At 46.7% G+C, this 18,581-nt stretch overlaps 1 protein-coding gene across 1 annotated transcript in view; it reads left to right on the top strand.

Moving 5' to 3' along the window:
• Positions 1-18,581, top strand: part of LOC135895444 (semaphorin-3D-like) — a 40,980-nt gene that overhangs the window by 8,747 nt on the left and 13,652 nt on the right. The window contains exons 2-5 of the mRNA XM_065423556.1: positions 10,786-10,857; positions 12,678-12,719; positions 14,322-14,479; positions 16,951-17,015. Of these exons, the coding sequence (XP_065279628.1) occupies positions 10,786-10,857; positions 12,678-12,719; positions 14,322-14,479; positions 16,951-17,015 (337 nt within the window). The remainder of the gene's footprint in view (positions 1-10,785; positions 10,858-12,677; positions 12,720-14,321; positions 14,480-16,950; positions 17,016-18,581) is intronic.

Here is an 18,581-nt window from a genome sequence, read left to right as displayed (position 1 = left end):
GCATCCCTGCCTGCGCCCTGGATATTGGGTGGCTGCCCTGCCGCCCGTGCTGCGCTCCCTCTCCAGCCACCGTTGCTGCTGCTTACCAAAGGGAGCGGCACCAGCGGCAGGTTGAGGTGGCGGCACTGCAGAGGGAGGAGGCACACACGTGATGGCAGCCCTCACTCCCCCCAGCACCCACCAGAGGGGAGGCGAGGGGGCTTCCTGGACAAGAGAGGGGCCCTAGGAGCATGTGCAGTGACAGTGGTGCGGGCTGAGTGTGCTGCTCGGGAGGAAGGGGGGAGGCCCTCTCCCGGAGCTCGTTGCTGCCAGTGGGGACAGGGCTGGGGGGAGTCCTCCTCTCTGGCTCCAGCCCCAGGGCAGCCTGCCTGCACCCCAAACTCCTCATCTCTGGCCCCACCCCAGAACCCGTGCCCCCAGCCAGAGCCCTCACCCCCCCGCACCCCAACCCTCTTCCCTAGCCCTGATCCCCCTCCCACACCCCAAAGCCCTCATCCCCAGCCCCACTCCAGAGCCCTCCCCCTCCCACACCCCAACCCTCTTCCCTAGCCCTGAGCCCCTCCCACACCCCAAAGCCCTCATCCACAGCCCCACTCCAGAGCCCTCACCCCCCACACCCCAACCCTCTTCCCTAGCCCTGATCCCCCTCCCACACCCCAAAGCCCTCATCCACAGCCCCACTCCAGAACCTTCACCCTCCCACACCCCAACCCTCTTCCCTAGCCCTGAGCCCCTCCCACACCCCAAAGCCTTCATCCCCAGCCCCACTCCAGAGCCCTCACCCCCCCACACCCCAACCCTCTTCCCTAGCCCTTAGCTCCTTCCATACCCAGAATCTCTCATTCCCAGCCCCAACCAGACCCCTCATTCCCCCACACCCCAACCCTCTTCCCTAGCCCTGAGCCCCTCCCACACCCCAAAGCCCTCATCCCTGGCCCCACTCCAGAGCCCTCACCCACAGTCAGAGCCCCCACCCCCACCTTGTGCAATATAGGGAAACTGTTAAACGCTTACTGTTTCCAGTCTATTTTTACATTATTTTAAAAATATATATATTGGCTTACAAGGGGTGTGTGTGTGTGTGTGTGTGGCGGGGGGAGGGGGCACGTGGCACTTGGACCCATTCTGGTCACCACCAAAAATTATACAAACCTGCCACCCCTGGGCTCGGGTGGAAGTGGCAGGGCTGGGGGCTAGCCTCCCTCAGCTGGTGGTTCACACTCCCCCCCATGGCAATGGGATTTAAGCACCTACTTTTCTGAATTGGAGCCTATGGCCTACCTGGAAATTATTTTAATGTATGTTCTAAATCTGACTGAAGACTCATTATCTTCAATGATATTTGGATCAGGTCCTAACTGGTTTATAGTACAGTAGCAAAACAGAATAATCTGAACAGAAAAGCTGAGGTTTTTTTTTCTTTTTTTAATTGTAGAACCATTTGATTTTCGGTTAAAGGCTCAAAAACTTTAAGTTTAAGCCAGTAATGAATTACTTTAGTCAAAACTATAAATCCCTAAAAATGAGGCGTTATAATAGAAGTGCTGACAAAACCTTAACTAAAAGAGCACCAGTGGCCCTGCTAGGATAATAAAATAACAAACAGAGGAGGGAAGTTAAGCCTGTTGTGGAGGAACCTGCACAGTCTGGCTGTTTGTTCTGGTTTATTGAACTATTCACTGTGGTGTTTTTCAGTGAATACACAGTTTATAGGAATGCATTATTCTGTGTAGGTTTGTGAACCAAAAAAAAGTGATATGTGAGACTGGAGGGCATAAGGGACTGCTTTGTTGTAAAGAGTAGCTGAAGTGTCTGTATTTTGTTTCTTTATTCCCATTTCTATTGCTGCTATGGAAAGAGAATAGAAGTTAAAACCCGTACATGTTTGATAATTGCATACTGTACTGTAATACCTATAGGAATCACTTAAGCAACCATATCCTGTCTCCATGCAGGTTTGTGTCTGCTGAAGTAATCAACCTAACGCAGTATTCATAGTAACTCACTCCGTCAGAGAAAAGGAGGAGAATTAATGCATGGTGAAATTTACCAGAGACGGATGGCATGGGAAGGTCTGGGTGAAGTGGCCATGCAGAATGGCCACTGCACCCCTGAGTGCCAACATGCTGGCTCAGAATGTTGGCGTCAAGGGGAGTGTTGGGTATGGCTAGGGGCAGAACCAAAAGATCCACGCTTACTTGGATCTAGTAGGTGGAAAGTGCTTCAGGAGAGGCACGGAGTATCTGCACTTGGAGAAGGATTTCTCCTCCCCCCAACCCTGCTTAGTTCCCCCACGCAAAGCCCAGATTTCATTTGTGTGGGTGTGCGCATGTGGGAGTGTGGGAGTTGGGAACAGATTTAGACAGGGAGTAAAGTTTATCCATAATACCAGCTACACTGTGGTTTCTTTCATGGGTGCAGTTCTGCTCAAAGTTTCATGAAGCATGCACACTTTGAGCCTGTGTTCCTTTTTTATACTCGGCGTTCTTCTTTGCCTGGATGCACCCACTTCATGCTTTACAAGGCACCTAAACCTGCCCCCATCTTCTCTCACCATCTGTGACTGTCCACTTTGGGTTATGGTAGGATGTTGCAGGTTTTGCTAAGGCAGAGTTCAGGTTCTTCCTTGCCTATGTTAGGCAAATAATCCAGGATATATGACAACAAATCAATGTGACAATCTGCAAAAAAACCCACTGAATTTCAACCCCAAAACCATGAATCCCGTCTTTACAACTCCCTGCCACAGAAACATTGAGAAGTGTGGCAAAGAGGTTATGGTGGGACCCTCCTGCTTCCCTGAAAACTGTCTAGGTTTCCCACATACATGCTGCCATTGCCTTAGTGGTGGCCTGGTATCTCCTCATCCCTCGCAGAGGTATCTGTCTGTACACTCCTCCATTCCTTGGCTCTTCAGAGCATGTCTCCACTATTTCTGGGAGTGAGCCTCCCAGCCCCGCTCCACAGACGTGTACTAGCAGGGCTCATGCTTGCACCCTAAAAATAGCTCTGAAGACATTGTGGCTCTGGCTCTTAAGCCCTCTCCCCTGGCTTCAGAGCTCAAGATTCAGCCTACACAGCAATTTTTAGAATACTAGCATGAGCCCCACTAACACAAGTCTGTAATCCCAGGTTGGAAGGCTTGTTCCTTAGCAAGACAGCTGGGTGACCAACTGTGGCTGGAGCAGGGGCAGGGGCAGTGGCAGGCTGGAGCAGGGACAGGCTGGAGCAGGGGCAGTCTGTCAGAACTATCAGACAGCTAGGGGTATCCCCAACAAGGTAGTGATCAGGGCCGGATTTACACCTTACGTGCCCCTAGGCACAGCATCTTCAGTGTCCTCCCCCTCCTCATGTGGCCCTGCCTATAGCCCCCTCCCGTGTCCCCATGTGGCCCTGCCTGGAGCCCCCCACCAGCATCCTCATGTGGCCTTGCCTGGATCCCCCTCCCGTGTCCCCATGTGGCCCTGCCTGGATCCCCCTCCCACGTCCCCATGTGGCCCTGCCTGGAGCCCCCCTCCCACGTCCCCATGTGGCCCTGCCTGGAACCCCCTCCCACGTCCCCATGTGGCCCTGCCGGGAGCCCCCCTCCCGTGTCCCCATGTGGCCCTGCCTGGAGCCCCCTCAAAGACTCATAGACTCATAGACTTTAAGGTCAGAAGGGACCATTATGGTCATCTAGTCTGACCTCCCGCATGATGCAGGCCACAAAAGCTGACCCACCCACTTTCCCTTAACTCAGCTGTTGAAGTCTCCAGATCGTGATTTAAAGACTTCAAGTCGCAGAGAATCCTCCAGCTTGCGACCCCTGCCCCATGCTGCGGAGGAAGGCGAAAAACCTCCAGGGCCTCTGCCAATCTACCCTGGAGGAAAATTCCTTCCCGACCCCAAATATGGCGATCAGTAGAACCCCGAGCATACAGGCAAGATTCTCCAGCTGGACCCTCATTTTACCAGCGATGGCACGTTATTGCCTAATTGACTAAAATCACATTATCCCATCAAACCATTCCCTCCATAAACTTGTCTAGCCTAATCTTGAAGCCAGAGAGGTCTTTTGCCCCCACCGTTTCCCTCGGAAGGCTGTTCCAAAATTTCACCCCTCTGACGGTTAGAAACCTTCGTCTAATTTCAAGCCTAAACTTCCCCACGGCCAGTTTATATCCATTTGTTCTCGTGTCCACATTGGTACTGAGCTGAAATAATTCCTCTCCCTCCCTGGTATTTATCCCTCTGATATATTTAAAGAGAGCAATCATATCTCCCCTCAGCCTTCTTTTGGTTAGGCTAAACAAACCGAGCTCCTCGAGTCTCCTTTCATAGGAAAGGTTTTCCATTCCTCGTATCATCCTAGTGGCCCTTCTCTGTACCCGTTCCAGTTTGAGTTCATCCTTTTTAAACATAGGAGACCAGAACTGCACACAGTACTCCAAATGAGGTCTCACCAGCGCCTTGTATAACGGAAGCAGCACCTCCTTGTCCCTACTAGAAATACCTCGCCTAATGCATCCCAAGATCGCATTAGCTTTTTTCACAGCCACGTCACATTGCCGACTCATAGTCATCCTGCGGTCAACCAGGACTCCGAGGTCCTTCTCCTCCTCCGTTACTTCCAACCGATGCGTCCCCAGCTTATAACTAAAATTCTTGTTAGTCATCCCTAAATGCATCACCTTACACTTCTCACTATTAAATTTCATCCTATTACTATTACTCCAATTTACAAGGTCATCCAAGTCTCCCTGCAGGATATCCCGATCCTTCTCCGAATTGGCAATACCTCCCAACTTTGTGTCATCCGCAAATTTTATCAGCCCACTCCTACATTCGGTTCCGAGGTCAGTAATAAATAGATTAAATAAAATCGGACCCAAAACCGAACCTTGAGGAACCCCACTGGTGACCTCCCTCCAACCCGACAATTCACCTTTCAGTACTACCCGCTGCAGTCTCCCCTTTAACCAGTTCTTTATCCACCTCTGGATTTTCATATCGATCCCCATCTTTTCCAATTTAACCAATAATTCCTCATGCGGTACCGTATCAAACGCTTTACTAAAATCGAGGTATATTAGATCCACCGCATTTCCTTTATCTAGAAAGTCTGTTACTTTCTCAAAGAAGGAGATCAGATTGGTTTGGCACGATCTTCCTTTCGTAAACCCATGTTGTAATTTGTCCCAATTGCCATTCACCTCAAGGTCCTTAACTACTTTCTCCTTCAAAATTTTTTCCAAGACCTTGCATACTACAGATCTTAAACTAACAGGCCTGTAGTTACCCGGGTCACTTTTTTCCCCTTTCTTGAAAATAGGAACCACATTAGCTATCCTCCAGTCCAACGGTACCACCCCCGAGTTTACAGATTCATTAAAAATTATCGCTAAGGGGCTTGCAATTTCTGGCGCCAGTTCCTTCAATATTCTCGGATGAAGATCATCTGGTCCGCCCGATTTAGTCCCGTTTAGCTGTTCAAGTTTGGCTTCCATCTCCGATACGGTAATGTCAACCCCCCCTCTTTTATTCCCCTCTGTCCTGCTCCCTCTATTCCTAAGCCCTTCATTAGCCTTATTAAAGACCGATGAAAAATATTCATTTAGATATTGTGCCATGCCTAGATTATCCTTAATCTCCACTCCATCTACATTCTTCAGCGGTCCCACTTCCTCTTTCTTTGTTTTCTTCCTATTTATATGGCTATAAAACCTCTTACTATTGGTTTTAATTCCCCTCGCAAGGTCCAACTCTACACGGCTTTTGGCCTTTCTCACTGCATCTCTACATGCTCTGACCTCAATAAGGTAGGTTTCCTTGCTGATCCCTCCCCTCTTCCATTCTTTGTACGCTTTCTGTTTTTTCTTAATCGCCCCTTTGAGACGCTCGCTCATCCAGCTAGGTCTAAATTTCCTGCCTACTAACCGTTTTCCCTTTCTCGGGATACAGGCCTCGGACTGCTCGTGCAACTTCAACTTGAAATAATCCCAGGCGCCATCTGCCTTTAGATCCCTAAGTATGTTAGCCCAATCCACTTCCCTAAGTAGTTGCCTTAATTTATTAAAGTTGGCCTTTTTGAAATCGTAAACCTTAGTCACAGTTTTAATTCTGTTAATCCTTCCATTTAGTTTAAACTGAATTAGCTCATGGTCACTCGAGCCAAGGTTGTCCCCTACAACCATTTCCTCAACGAGGTCCTCACTACTCACCAGCACCAAATCTAAAATGGCATCCCCCCTCGTCGGTTCAGTTACTACTTGATGAAGGAATTCATCTGCTAGCACGTCTAGGAACATCTGAGCCCTATTATTGTTACTAGCATTTGTTCCCCAATCTATATCTGGGAAGTTAAAGTCCCCCATGATTAAACAGCTCTTATTAGTTTTTACTTCCCTAAAAACATTAAATAGTTCTCTGTCTGCATCCAGGCTAGATCCTGGCGGTCTATAGCACACCCCAAGCACTATCCCAGGGGAGGCTCTAGTAGTTCTTTTACCCAGTGTAATTATTGCCCAGACAGACTCTGTCTTATCCATTCCATCAGTTATTATTTCTTTACAGTTTACCTCATTGTTGACATACAATGCCACTCCCCCACCTTTACCTTTTTTCCGGTCATTCCTAAACAGCACATACCCTTCCATACCTGTACTCCAGTCATGACTACTGTTCCACCACGTTTCGGTTATTCCTACGATATCCAGTTTTATTTCTTGGACCAGGAGCTCCAATTCCTCCACATCCCCATGTGGCCTCCCACATCCCCATGTGGCCCTGCCTGGAACCCCCTCCCGTGTCCCCATGTGGCCCTGCCTGGAACCCCCTCCCACATCCCCATGTGGCCCTGCCGGGAGCCCCCCTCCCGTGTCCCCATGTGGCCCTGCCTGGAGCCCCCTCCCACATCCCCATGTGGCCCTGCCTGGAACCCCCTCCCGTGTCCCCATGTGGCCCTGCCTGGAACCCCCTCCTGTGTACCCATGTGGCCCTGCCTGGAACCCCCTCCCACATCCCTATGTGGCCCTGCCTGGAACCCCCTCCCATGTCCCCATGTGGCCCTGCCTGGAATCCCCCCCACACACGTTCCCATGTGGCCCTGCCTGGGGTCCCCTCCCACGTCCCCATGTGGCCCTGCCTGGAGGCCCCTCCCCTGTCCCCATGTGGCCCTGCCTGGAGGCTGCTCCCACGTTCCCATGTGGCCCTGCCTGGAGCCTCCCTCCCATGTCCCCATGTGGCCCTGCCTGGAACCCCCTCCCACATCCCCATGTGGCCCTGCCTGGAACCCCCCTCCCGTGTCCCCATGTGGCCCTGCCTGGAACCCCCCCACACACGTCCCCATGTGGCCATGTAGCCCTTCCTGGAACCCCCCTCCCGTGTCCCCATATGGCCCTGCCTGGGGCCCGCTCCCACGTCCCCATGTGGCCCTGTGACCCCCCATCAGCCCTGTGTGGCCCACTCTGCCTCCTAACTTGGCTCCAAGAAGGCTGCTGTGACTTTTCACTTGAGGAAAAAATGGACCCACCGCCCGCCTGCTAGCTGTTTGCCGCCACCCACCAGACCAGTCAGTCTCAGCCAGCTCAGGCTCTTCTGGTGCCACAGCTGCCTCTGGTGGGAGAAATGTGGAACTACAGCACATTTTCTGCAGAAAAAAGAAATTATGCCTGGCTAGAAAGTCTCATATTTGGCAATACCCCTAGAACGCCGGGGCCCCCAGGCATGTGCCCACTGTGCCTAATTAGAAATCCAGCCTTGGTAGTGACCTTGAGCATACTGGAGTTTCTCCTTTAATTAGGAGCCTACATATCTGACTTGGGTCACCTGGTTAGACCCTTGCGTGTGGATTGTCTGGACCCTTAGGACTCTGACAGGTAGTGACAGGTCAGACTCAGGACAAGGATGACTCATCCGGCTCAGAACACTTATCACACTCCCAAACGCAGAGTAGACGTGCCCTCAGAGGGCAGTCAGGGTAGCCTATAAAGCAGGCCTATTCACTTTCCACCAGGGGCGGCTCTATGGTTTTTGCCGCCCCACGCACAGCAGTCAGGCGGTTTTCGGCGGCACGCCTGTGGGCGGTCCGCTGGTCACCCGGATTCGGTGGCATGTCCGCCGGTGCCACGCCTTCAGCGTCCCTGCCCCGAATTACTGCCGAAGCCGCGGGACCAGCGGACCTCCAGCAGGCATGCCCCTGAAGGCAGCCTGACTGCTGCCCTCCCAGCGACCGGCAGGCTGCTCCCTGCGGCTTGCCGCCCCAGGCACGAGCTTGCTGCGCTGGTGCCTGGAGCCACCCCCGCCTTCCACCTTGCTGAAGCATCTTCACTAGCTTGCTGGCTCCCATCAGCATGACCGAGAGTGAGATGGACTAGGATTTTAGCATGAGGAAGAACTTTAGTGTGGCTTGCTCTCACAGCACAGTTGGCTGTCCAGGAACAAGCACTGCCCCAATCATGGAGAACCTTCATTGCTTTGCCTCTCTGAATGAAGTCTTTCTGACAGCAATTAAAGGAGGAAAATAATCATGCACTTTCAAATACTGTGAAACCCCTACAATTCAAGTATAAAAGATACATCTGAAGCATACACACAACACACACACACACACACAATCATTCACATTACACATGCTGAAAAGTTATGAAAAAATTAAACATAGATTCAGAAAAGGTAGATTTGTTGCCTAACACAGAGAATATTGTTTGGCAAGTTCTACAATCTGCATTCAGTTTTGTGCTATCCTCTACTGCAGTAGGTTTTCATACAGAATGAACTTATATTAGATCAATAGCTAACCTCCTGTCGGGTTAGCTATTGATAGCTAGCACTGACATCTAATTCTTCAATGTAATTCTTCTTTAGATATTTAGAGGTGGCTAGGTACCATGTAGTCACTAGGTGGTGCTCCATAATTTGAATGGAGAGAAAATTATTAGCTCCACACCTGTTAGTTAAAAAGTGAGCTCTTCTTTTTTCAGAAGTACATGGTTTTATTTCATTTTATATTTAAATCTATCCTGTGGAAATTCAGGCTGAAAGATAATATTTCAAAGATTATATAATGAGTGCATAAAAATACACCAAATAACTTGGGAGGTTTTGGTCACCAGAAGATCAGAAGCTTAAAATATGTTTGAATGTGTTCAACCAACGCTGCTGGAGAATTTAGAAAGGCTGCCTGTTATGTATAGATATTCCAGCTGCAGCCCTTTGTATCTATGCAACCCTAGATAAGGGTGTTGACATTACTAACATAGAAGGCAGGTAGTGACATTTTCTAACTTCCACTTGAAGTCATCAGCTGTAGTCTCCTACTTTGCTTTAAAATGTATTTTTGTCGTTTTAATACTACTTGTTTTATATGTTGATTTAAAACTACACATAATATTTAGTACTGAATGGGCTTGATTCAGTCCTGCCTTGCATCTTCCAGACATCCAGGCCATGTCCCTTCACCAGCCTATGTGTTTTGGGGGCAGGGTTGGCTAGCTCCCTTGCAATGGTGGGACTCCACCAACTGGAATGTACAGCACTGGGGAGTCCGAGTAGATGATCGAGCCTGATATCTTTAGTAGGGATTTGCAAATATCAATGAATTTTATCTTCCCTTTGAGGTAGGGAGGTGTTTTAATTCCTGATGAGTTTGGGAAACTGAGGCACAGAGTTTCTGAAAGCCACCCAGGGAGTCAATGACAGAGGTGGGGTTAGAACTCCAGCATGCCTAATGCTCAGTCCAATACTCAGTTCACTAGACTTCCAACCTGCCTCCCTATGTGCACTGTATTCTGTCAGGAAAATATGCAACCCATGCACAGGGCTTTATGCAGCTCATGAGTCCCATGTTTAGGCCAAGTGGGATGTGAGTGTTGCAAAGGGCCTTGTTCAGGCACATCTCTCAACTGGGCTTCATTTTCAGGGATGCCACTCATTGCAATCCCAAATACTTAAATGCCACACAACTTTGGTGTCCCTTCACTGTTATGGTTGGAATTGATTTACAGCAGAAATGCAGAATCTTGGAGCTGAGGTGATCCAAAGAGTTATTTAAACTAAAATAAAGGATTCCACTGCAATTTAAATTTCTTGCGTGAGTAACATTTCTGTATCCCTGACTTTGGGTCACTGTCACACGACATGTCCCACATTTGGGCCTCAGCAGGTGCTTAATGCTTTGGGATCTTAAACAACTGTTTAGAGTCATTTTAAAGGCACTTCAATTCCGTTTTAAGTCTGATCACACCACACTGCATAGGTAGTCACTAAGACCCCCTATTCAGCAAAGGACCTTTGTGGTCCCTAAAGCTGTTTAAATAGATACGTTCTTACTGAAAAAGAAGGATGATCCAGTAGCTAAGCACTAGAGTGGGACTCAGTAGACCTTAGATCAACTCCTTGCTTCCCCCACAAATTTCTGTTGTGAGATTGGGCAAGTCTTGCTGTACTTCAGTTCCCCATATGTAAAATGGGGATAATAGCACTGTCTCACAGAGTATTCTGAGGTTAAGAAAAAACAGTTGTTTAAGATCCATTAAAAATTGTGAGTTGCACAGACACTATAGTGATAGAGGCCATACAAGTACCTAGGATGGATAGATGTATTTAGAAAGCAAATTCCTGGATACATTAAGCATGATCTCTGATGTCTAGTTTCTTTCTTTTTTTATCTTCTTTCTAACTGAAGTTTAGAGCATCACTTAGAAAAAGAATGGGAAGGGGAGTTAATACAAAGTCAGTTAGAAACAGAACCGTACTTAAATACTGAAACACAAGCACTGCTTTGTATACTACATACCTTTGTTTCAGACACAGGAACGGTCTGAAAGTTGTGGCATTACAAAGGAGAAGTGGACTGTGGAAGAGCTGCAGATTTTCAAGGTAAGCATTAACAGCCATTGGGTGTTTAAACAGCATCAGAGAATAGTTTAGGGGAGTTTTAAACCTTGTGGAGTTCAACCTCTGAAGCAATTCATTTCTCAGAACTAGTGCAAGTTCCCAAACTTATTTTATTTTTAACATTGAGATCCTTTGGTTTTCCAAAGGTGATTGAATCAAAAAGAACATGAATTTTCAAGCTCCTAGGAAACTGCTGCCAACTCTTGCAGTTTTATCATGTCTCACCAACACTGCTTGATTTTTAATGTTTTTCCTAAAGCCTCAGCTTCTGGAGTCCTGCGATCCCCGTTATCATTTGAAAAATGTTTTCAAGCATCATGGTTGTGGAGAAAACCTTGAAAACACAAACAATCAAATTTAAAACAAAGAAACAATAACCACGAGGTAAATAAAATGAACCTAATATCTATTATTTTTAAACACTAATTATTTTTAAATCAATCTCTTGATTTGCTTTGTTTTGGGGTGGGTTTTTTTGGAGCTTGATTCAAGGTTTAGTGTGCTTGGGGTTGGCCGGTAGAATGTCAGAGAGAGAAGAAATCCACTAAGTCATGCCAACACCAGTGAGTTGCCCATAAATGGTATCTATATTGGGCCAAATTCTGCTCTCTATTACACTGACATAAATCCTGATTAACTCTGTTGATGGAATGGAGTTGATTTTGATTTACACCAGTGTAATGGAGAATAGAATGTGTCTGCTGATTTATTTTTTCATTCAAGTGTTTCTCTCCTCCTTTTTGGCAGTCTCTTGCTGTTCCCCTTTCATTGTGTCCAGCTCTACTTCATTTTTCACGTTACTGTTTTGTTAGTGTTTTCCTTTCTCCCCACCATCTGCCCTTTTTTCATGGACTCTCTCCTAAGGGCAGTGCGAGCCCAAGAACAGTGGGGTCGTAGTCAAACTTTCCAACCCAAAATCAGGGTTTGAAATCAGACACAATGAGTTCACCCAGCATTAGTACGGACTCTGTAAAACTGATATTACTGAGTTAATCTCTCTATGTGCCTTTTGATACATCATCTATAGGATAAGAATCCTAAAGGCTCTCAATGTCCTCTTTCCAGTGCAATGAACACCAATTATAAATATTACTTTGAAAATACCAAGATTGCTCAACAGTCTGCCAAGTAATCAGGAGTTTCAGTATGTATACCAATTTGCTGCATTCTTATAACATAACGTCAAGGGCAAACATGGCATATCATATTTAACACTAAAAGGGTTGGGGTTTGCTCAGCAGACAGTCCTCTACTTTATAAATGTTACCTCTACATATTTTTAATACAGAAAATTGAAGAGGAGAGAGCAGCTGCAAACCATTTATTATTCTTAAAGTCACATCAACACTAAACAATAGGCTTAGATGTTGCATTATGTGATAGAGCATAAATAATATACCAGGACCATCCTGTTCTTACTACAGTTATTGGCACAACATCCACTCACTTCACTAGAGGTAATATTCACCTTTGGTGCAGAGGAGTAAAGTGCATCCCTTCCGTCCCATTTAAGCCTTCAGAATAGTTCTTAAATGGAGTTTTTAGACTTGGTGCTGGCACTCTGTGCAGGGTGAATTACAATCTTCCTGGATAAAAGTCATCTACTGGCAAGTAGCAGAGAATATTTGCTGGCAGTCATAATTTCTGATCTTTTTTTCACATCTGCATAAACCAATTAAATTGATCTGTAGTTTTATTTATTTTGTTGTTAGGCAGGTGTTAAGATATGTCATCTTTTCTATTAAAGACAGAAGCAAATGTCAATGAACAGGTACACTGACATTCACTCATTAATTTTTCAGCATCCATCATTTATCTCAACTATGGAGATGTCACTGAAGCAGGTAATTCACACACTTGTTTAATTCATATGAATAGTTTGGTATTTTGAGCATTTAGCTTGTTGCTTTGCTGGTGACATCTGTTGCTTATTGGCCAAACTTTCAAAGGCTGCCACTTAAGCTGCATCTGGAAAGTATAGTGTGAACTAGTTTGCCTGGAAAATTGACATTTGCTTGCAAATAGTAGTTTGTATGCACAAACTGGTAATTACTCATGGATACAAATCCTTAGTCATATGGATGTGGGATTTGTGAATTAAGTTAATACACACATATTTTCCAGACACAACAAAAATTGGACTCTGTATAATCTATCAATTCAACGAGATATTAGTATTATTTTACTATTGGTTATAGTAGCGGTATTACAAGCAGCACCATTAGGGATCCCAAATAGGGATCAGGGCCTCACAGTGCCAGGCATTGTGCGTACACATAGTAAGAGGCAGTCCCCAATCTATGAGCTTACTGTCTAACTACCCAAGTCACAAAAGGTGGGAGAAAGGAAGTATTATTATTCCCCATTTTACATACCGAACTGAGGCACAGAGTGGTATAGTTATTTGCCCAAGGTCATCCAGATATCATGAATTCCAGGTCAGTGTCATGATTAAAGTCAGAAGGGACCACCAAACCATCTAGTCTGACCTCCTGTGTGTTACAGGCCATCTACCAAACCGTCTAGTCTGACCTCCTGTATGTTACAGGCCACCAACACCACCCAGGACCTGCACACTAAACCCAACAACTGAAATTAGAACAAAGTATTATAGCCCACAAGAAACTGAATGTTATGTGCTACAGGCAGAGAGTAGGCGAGAGCCCGAGGTGCACAGTACCTGAGGTCCCTGCAATGGCAGGGAAATGATTAGGTGAGATATACCCAGGTAATCCTAGCAAGTGACCTGCACCTACATGCTGCAGAGAAAGACAAACAGCCCCAAGGTCACTGCCAATCTGATCTGGGGAAAAATTCCTTTGCAACCTCACATGTGACAGTCAGTTAGACCCTGTGAGCAAGAATCAGCCAGCCAAGCACCTGAGAGAGAGAATGCTCAATGTCACCTCAGAGCCCTGGATCACCTTATCCAATATCCCATCTCCAGCCACAGCCATCCCTGATGCTTCAGAGGAAGGTGATAAATATATTGGAGGGGAAAAAATCCCTTTCTGACCTGTGCAGGTGACCGTATGAAACTCTGAAGCATGAGCTTTTAGGAACATAAGACATAAACCAGAAATGAGCCCCACGGCTGTTGAACTTAACATCAAGATCTATCTTCCTCTATCAAATTATTAGTAAAGTTACTTTTGTTGTGGATTGCTGCTCATTTTTGATACTGTAAATTCATGCCAACATCCTACCAGTGTTTTAGATCCTTGTCCTTCCAGTTCCATAGCCCCTTTCCAACATCATGTCATCTGCAATGGATGGAGACTGGCCAGTGCACACAGTGCCCTGAGAAACATTTTATAATGAATGTGAAATTCTCTCCCATTCAATACACTCTGGGCCAACATTGTGAGGGTGGTAGCGAGAAAGAGAACATTTAAAATAATTGTTTGAAGAATGCTTCTAATTCATTTGCCTTGCCTGATTTGCAGCAACAATTGTACATTGGTTCCAAAGATGGATTGGTTCAGCTCTCCCTGCACAGATGTCACACGTATGGGAAGGCTTGTGCAGACTGCTGCCTTGCCAGAGACCCATACTGCGCTTGGGATGGAAACTCATGTTCCAGATATGCACCAACTTCTAAAAGGTAAGCAAGCATATGTATAGAGTTCATATGGAAAATCCACCCACTCATGTTCTCTACATTAAGGGCTTCAGAGATTCCCACTGAGTTTCTAGGCCAGCGAAAACAAGTTGCACTTTTTCAGCATGCTGTTTAGGGAAATTGTAGACATAACCGTGTCCATGTTTTGGTGGGAGTGCTATGAAAACAGTGCAGCACTTTAATATGAATAGCGATAACTGCGCTAGGGTGTCTAACATAACAAGATCACGATACTTATTGTTATGCTACATGTTTTAAGATACCAAGTTATGAGGCTAAGGGCTAGATTGTGTCTGGCTCTGCATGAGTGTGCAAAGGAGGGAAGTGATTCAAGGAGCCTCCCGTACTTGTGCCTCTGCATGGGAGCCAGGCACAATCACAATGGGGAGTGTGACTCTCACATGATACCCCTGGGTGGGTCATCGGCAGCAGGAACTGAAAGGATGAGCTGAGCTAAAAGACACAGGTCTCATGGCTCAAGTGCTTTAGAGTTTACAAACCTCTATCCATGGACTAGCGAAGAACAGAGAACCATAGTGTGTTGGTATAGGTTACACAAGTGCTTTGCTGGGCTAATACCAGCTGCAGCACCAGCCTCCCAAAAGAGAAAGGACCACGGGAGCCATATCTGAACTCTCCCTGAGCCAGATGGAGGGATTTCATGCGGTACTCTAGAAGGCTAATAGAGTTACTGAGTTGGCATTAGCTCCCCCTACTAGCATTCTGACTGGGTCAGCCAGAATTTCTCAGTTCATGCCACTATTCCAAGGCTTTTCCTCAGCCTCCTCTTCCACCCCTTCGATGAAACTGTCCTGTGGGCAGTCCTCATAATTCGTGCTCATGGGATTTAACTGATTGTCACATGCGAGGTTGCAAAGGCATTTTTTCCCAGGTCAGATTGCTGGCAGTTCCAAAAAATTGAAACAAAATTTAGTTTGAATCAGAATATTACAAAATATTCTCCCCCCCCCCCCCCCATGAAAGATTTTTTGGCTGCAACTGCATTTTTTGGCATATAAACAATTCACCTGAAAAATGTTGCCCAGCTCTGCTTACAATCAAGGCCCATGGTTGCTGTCTGTGATGAGAGTTTTGCTTCCTTAAGGACTGCAGTACTGGGCCTAAATGATGAACTGAGTTATTGTAGTTAATGAGTTGCAGGTTATTGTGTCATTCATTGTGCAACCATGTGCATTTTCCCCTAAGCCAAAGTGAACTAGAATAAATACAGAGAAATGTAAATGAGAAGAGAATTATAAAAGCTAAGATTCAATGAAGAAGTTATGCCCCATGAGGTTGCTGAAGGCTGCAGTGCTTTCTTTCCACTGCATGCGGAGACAGAGAACGAGGGCTCATTTATTTATAGAGCTCCCTGGCTTGGTGGATAGGTCAAAGCTTTGTGGGTGCAAGGCTCCAGAAGAAGGGATTGATGTTTTGCTTTGTGCACCTTCCATAGGTCAGTTACTTGCGTAGTTTCCTTTAGCTCGGTCTAGCTATCTGGCACACTGTGCTCCCAGCATATTTAAGTCTCTTCTCCAAATGGACACATCAGCATCAGGAGCCAGCTCTTCCACTTAGACATTGCTGCGCTTTGTAAGGGCCTATTGCCATCTCTGTCACTGGCTCGCAGTGTCTCCTCGAGGAAGTCACTTTGCCGCTCTGTGCCTCAGTTTCCCCATCTGAAGAATGAAAATAATCAGATTTATCCTCTTGAGATCTACGGATGAAAGTTCGTAAGAGTTAAGTATTATCAATATTATTGTAATGAAACCTAAAAACAGTCACAGAGAGGTTAAGTAATTCGCCCAAAGATCACTATGCAAGTTAAATAGCGGAACTGGGAAAAGAATCCAGGAATCTTGACTCCCAATCCCCTGCTCTGTTCATCTCTACAGAAAGTTCCCCAAACCGAACGCTGTAGCTGCTGTTCTCAAAACTGTTCCGTCTGAAGCAGCACCTACGCTTTGCCAGCATTGCTTGTTTTAGAAAATTCAGTAGTTGACATTACACTGTGTTGGCCTTGAATTGAGTCAGGAATGTGGTCTGTTGAAGCTCGTAGGTTTACGTGACGTAGGTGTTGAGGGTTCTGATGGTTTCCAGGATGATCTGGCCCACCAGATCACAACATCTGTTCTGCCTTTGGATCTGGCAGAGCTCCTATAGCTGATTTGGAAGCTGTCTCTGCCACTAGATTGCCCTCCTCACCCTCTTCTAGGCAGATCTGTCTCCCCACAGTGATTTTCTTAAATCACCGGCCTGTCTCTGTGCCATTTGTACAAATCTCTCTGGGCCACATGCCACTTGAGAGGGAGGCTGGATTTACTTAGGGCTGTAATTGCCAACGATAGGGCAGAAGTGCTGCGGTCCCACATCTGCCGAGCTCCTCTGCATTTTGTTACTGAATTCCAGCAATTATGCCTCAAGTGTTACACATTTTAATGCTCTTGTTATAGACGAGCCAGGAGGCAAGATGTCAGATATGGAGACCCAGTCACCCAGTGCTGGGATGTGGAAGAAAGTAAGTATTTGCGCCTCTTCCTCCAACAAAATGTGTACGGTCAGTGTGTCTGTCTGTTTACTACGCTCTTTGGAACTAGGCCTCTGGAGATATCTGGGCAGCTAATGCCGAGGCAGTTAGAATCCCCAAATACTCTCCATTCAGCCCTCATCCAGCAGTTAGACTCACTGAGCCATGGGAACTTAAAAGAAGTAAATGGCGAAAACAGCTCCCCCCCCCACACACTCCATGGGAGGGAGATACCACCAGAAACCCACATGAGGGGAGAAATAAGGCAATAGATATGAATACCCCATACCGCACCATGAGTGAGATGCCAGGACCTCCACTCCTTTGCAGAGTATCTGGAGAGAGATCCAAGTAAGAAAACCTCTGAGGAAGCAGGAAATGCTCCTTCTTCCTCCCCTAATACATACACACACTTGACAAAAGTCCCAACCCCTGTTCCAGCTGCCAAACCCTCCAGCTCCCCCTCCCTGCAGCTACTTAAACACTCCCCCTATTAACAAGAGCCTTCCCTCAACAAGAAATCCCCCTCTCCCAGCTGCCAAACAGTCTGGCTCACTCCCTTGGCAACTGCTGCAGTTCACTTACAAAGTGTACTGTCAATTCTAAATCCTGCGGTTACGCTGCAATTTCTGTGGCAGCGTAAAATAAATGAAAAGCTTTCAAAACTGAAGTTTGAGTTAGTCTGAGGTTTTTACATTCAATTATTAAAATGAACAGCCCAGTCACAACTAGAGATGTAAAAGGTTAAACGGTTAACCAGTTAGCATTAGGCTTACTGTTAACTGACCTTAACCGTTAATCTCGGCAGCCCTGCGCCAGCGGGAGGGACCCCAGGCCCGGCTACCCTGGTCAAGTCGGGCCGGCCTGCCAGAGGGACTACAGCCTCGGCTGCGCCGCACTGTCTGGGCTGGCGGAACCCCAGGTGGGCCGGAGTGACCCCAGCCCTGGCCACGCTGGACTGTGCTGCCAGCTGGAGTGACCCCAGCCCCCGCTATGCCAGGCCAGCCGGAGTGACCTCAGTTAACGGTTAACCAGTTAAATGATATCATTGTAATTGTTTAACCGGTTAACTTTATTAGCCAATATTTACATCCCTAATCACAACAGTATTGATAGTATTGCCAAGTTTAATTTTTGACCTAGTAGAAGCCATTCCCTTTGATCGATCTCTGATAATTTTCACGTCACTGTGGTGCTGGAAGCCTGCTGCAGAACTCAGCATATTTTGCGGCAAAAATTAGGGCTGTTTGCCATGAAATCAAAGACCAGTCTGTTGCATGGTATACGGGGCTCTCACTGTGCATATATACTGCAGGGATCATTAAAAAGTCAGGGTGAAATCTTGGTTCTATTGAAGTTAACGGCCAAACTCCCATTGATTTCAATGGGGCTGGGATTGCACTCTCATGATCCACCCCACAATTACTACATAGTGGTATCTGAGATATGCCACAGAGCATAGGGTTACTGTAGGGATGCCAGCCTGACTGCTGCTGTCAGGTAGCTCTTTGTAGAGAAATGGTTATTGAAGTTATTGTCTTTGATGAACAAATACAA

Source organism: Emys orbicularis, chromosome 1 (assembly GCF_028017835.1).
Source record: "Emys orbicularis isolate rEmyOrb1 chromosome 1, rEmyOrb1.hap1, whole genome shotgun sequence".
NCBI lineage: Eukaryota > Metazoa > Chordata > Testudines > Emydidae > Emys > Emys orbicularis.
Note: the sequence above shows the minus strand (reverse complement) of the source record. Positions and strands in the feature narration are given on the sequence as shown.